At 46.9% G+C, this 3,660-nt stretch overlaps 1 protein-coding gene across 1 annotated transcript in view; it reads right to left on the reverse strand.

Annotated features, from left to right (window-relative positions):
• The window catches only part of stxbp1b (syntaxin binding protein 1b), a 25,795-nt gene that overhangs the window by 1,668 nt on the left and 20,467 nt on the right, over positions 1–3,660 (reverse strand). Inside the window, exons 14-16 of the mRNA XM_005733663.1 lie at positions 2,252–2,390; positions 1,863–1,972; positions 70–210 (exon numbers count right to left, since the gene is read on the reverse strand). Coding sequence (XP_005733720.1) covers positions 70–210; positions 1,863–1,972; positions 2,252–2,390 — 390 coding nt within the window. The remainder of the gene's footprint in view (positions 1–69; positions 211–1,862; positions 1,973–2,251; positions 2,391–3,660) is intronic.

Consider the following 3,660-nt stretch of genomic DNA (forward strand, 5'->3'; position numbering starts at 1 on the left):
ATGAATCAGGTGGCGGGGAAGGATGCTGAACAGACCCGACACACCCAAACATGATCTGGAACATCTGACCCTGTTCCAGAGATCTTCAACTTCCACCTCCAGCAGAACTTTGGCAGCTTTCCGAGGGAGGCTGGGAACCATGTTCTCCACCTTCATTGCCGAGGCAGCTGCAAGGAGCTTCATGCTTGTCCCCAAACCACATGGTGGATACTGGAGGTGAAGGAAGCATCAAGCTGAAGATCATAAGCTGATTGCGTCGCTCAGTGCACTAGGCCAGATGAGGAAAAATCAGTTTCTAACTCCAGCTTGTTGCTGCGGTGAATCACCTGTAAACTGAGTCAAACAGGCTCTCGTCCACACCGTGCTCATTCATAAAGTCCTTTACAAAACCGAACATTAGAGCAAACAGCTGGATTTTCCCATTTGAGTGCAGCCGAACAAACAATGAAGGGCCAAAAAAGTGGACAGCATATCCTTGGTTTTAACATAAAGCTCATTGTTGCAGCCAGGGGCAGCACAAAAGTGATCCTTTTAAACAGATTTTCAGTCCCCTTGATTTCCACTGAGTTATCAGTTCTGTCACTAGTTAGCCAACATAAACTAATGCAAATCCAATCCGGTGACGTAACATTATGTACTGACATCATTCTGATGTAAATAAACCTTTATATGTGTTTCATGTCCTCTTTAAACATCTCCTTGGTAGCCAGGCCTAAGGGGTGGACGAGGTTTCCTAGAAGCTCTGGATGTTGTAGGGCATTGTTGGCTCCCACACCTCTGACATGTCATGTGGAGATCTGAAGCAGTGCCACTGGATTGGCAGACTGAGATGGTGGTTTTCATTTTTAACAAGGGGGGACCAGTGGGTGAGCTTCAACTACCAGAGGATCACGATACTCAGACACTATGCCAGGGTGCCGGAGAGTTCATCCTGCGGGGGATGGTTGGGAATGTAGGGTGTCTGGCTCATTGCTATGGGCCATTCGGTCCCTGCATAACCATTCCTGGAGCTCGGTCCACATTGCCAGCAAGTCCAAGTAAGTTGGACTCGTTCCTGGTGCGTGTTGGACTTTGCCAGCAGTTTTATTCATACTTTTTATGGATCGAATTACTTTGTCAGGTGGTGGACGGTTGCACTTTGGTGGCCTCAGAAGCTCATCTCTGTTTTTTGCAGATGATGTTGCTTTGTTGACTTCACTGGATAGTTCGCAGTCGAGTGTGAAGTGGTGGGAAGGAGAATCAGCACCTCCAAGTCTGAGGCCATGGTCCTTAGCTGCAAAAAAGTGGAGTGCCTTTTGCGAGTCGGGGTCCAAATGGGAACACAGCTGCAGTGATCTGGGCACCACATTGGTCCATCGTGGTAAAGAGAGAGCTGAGCACAAAAGCAAAGCTCTTGATTTACCAGTCGAGTTACGTCCCTACCATCATGAGTTCTGGGTAGTGACCAAAAGCATGAGACTGTAGTTACAAATGTCAGAAACTGTTGGCCTCTTTGTTAGCGATAGGGTGAGGAATTCAGCCATCCGAGATTGGCAGTCAAAGTAATTCAGGGATCTGGCAAGGATGCCTCCTTGGAGAGGTGTTTTAGGTATGTCCCACCAGAAGGGGGCAAGAGCAGACCCAGGCCATGGGAAAAATCTCTGTGTTCCACTGGATAGGCTGGATGAATTGGAGATTCAGATTCTTTTGACTAAATAAATTAATATTCAGTGGTCTTATCTTTGCAGCATTGAGACATTTTGATGCAGGAAGCTGCAGTAGTGACATTTCCAAATGCTTTTAGCTTTTATTTGTTTGTTACTTTTTTTTGGGGGGGGGGTCATGTTAAATGAGCTGATGAGGTTGTTGGCAGATTTGCTCACCTCAGAGATAATGGGAACACCCATGTGGGCCATGTTGGAAATGATGTCACTGTCCTCCGGTGGGATGTTAGCATGCTGCAGGAGCTTACACAGGTTCTCCTCAGTCACACCTGACACACACAGTGAGACGCACAAATGCATGCAGTACAAATACCCGGTCCAAACATGCAATTCACACGCATGGGAACATGCATGTTTAGAAAAAAAAAGAATGAATTGACAAAAGAAAATAAATCAAAACCTGAGAATACACGTATGAAAAATTAAACTGTAGCAATAGGACACTGTCTAAGGATAAAACTGAAAGACTGGTAGTGGGCTGCCCGTCTTTCATTTGCAGGTGATCCGATAGATAAAAACTAAAAACAGGATGACGGTGGATATCTGACCATTCTTAAGGAAGATGTAGAGCAGGATGATGCGGATCTTGTCGGACACATTGACATTGGCATCCAGCAGAATGGGGACAATGAGCCTCATGGGATCCTTGATCTTCTCACCTTCTGCATCTGTTCCCATTGCGAGATCCTTCAAAATAATGGAGAACATTATTAGAGTGGTTTCTTGCTGCAATTAATGCCAGTCACTGGTTAACACAGTAACAGGAGACTAAGGTCACAATTCTAAGCTGTATTTCATTTGTAGTCTACTAAACGTGATGTCACAGGAGATGTTAGAGAATTAAAATTTTTAAAAGTGATTCAATGATAAACAGGAGAGGAGTCTAATGAGTTTAAACGGGCCTTATCTTTAATTACGCTAACATACCTGAAAATACAGTGTTAAAAAAGTTACACTGAGTGGACAGGGCGGAAATGAATGAATAAATGGATGCAGCATAAACTAAGAACAATAATACTATGGAAAAAAAAATGTCACTATACAGGGTAGAAGAGACAGATAGACCCAGCATCTAGTAGCCATCCAGTGCAGACATCCAAAAAAGAATCTCAAGCATAAAGAGTCGAACACCACCGGGCCCTGACATGATTCATGTCTGGCTAAAGAAGCTAACTGCACTGCATGAGCATCTGGTAGCACATCTGGCTTACCAAGGAGCTACAGTGCAGAAGCCACAGGGATCCTCGGTAACAAGGCAGCAGACTGTGCTGGCAGCTGGCTGCGCCAGAGCAGACTGAGCCCCGGGCCCAGAGACCCGAGATCCAAGGGGCCTCCACACCCTGGAAGGGGTCTGACTGAGCCAAGGTCCCGCCAAGCAGCCGCCAAGAGTGAACCAGTACACACCCGAGCCCCCAGCTTCGGACACCAAGAACCACCAACGCACCAGTGGGTGGGGGCATCAGACACTGGCAGGGAAATAGTGGGTGGGGGAAAATAGGCCCCCCACCTGTCGGGGCCTGAGATGTTCTCAGAGGTGGAGTCTAACCCTTGACCTGACACATAAACTTAGACAAACAGACACACACAGACACAAACATGCACACATATAGGAATACTCAGCACTCAGCCAACATGGAGACACAGACATGAACACTGTACACACACTCACACTCCTCCAAACATACTCTGTACTCCCAGATCCAGGCATCATCTCCCCCAGAGGGGCGATCTGTGCCAGACCCAGGAGATGCTTCCCTGTCCTCTGGGGTGGAGATGAGCAGACCGCCCCCGGTACTGCAGCAGCAGGGAAGCCCAACAGCCCAGACCCCGACCAGGATATCTTAATAGATTATTTATCAGAGTTAGTCTCAGAGAATAACAAAATAGCAACCAGGTTTTTTTAGTCTGGCGGCCCAACAGAAGTGTGTAACATCCGGTGTCTTCTGGAAAACATATA

This window comes from Pundamilia nyererei, unplaced genomic scaffold (assembly GCF_000239375.1).
Source record: "Pundamilia nyererei isolate P.nyererei 1_Seehausen unplaced genomic scaffold, PunNye1.0 scaffold00053, whole genome shotgun sequence".
In the NCBI taxonomy this organism is placed as follows: Eukaryota; Metazoa; Chordata; class Actinopteri; order Cichliformes; family Cichlidae; genus Pundamilia; species Pundamilia nyererei.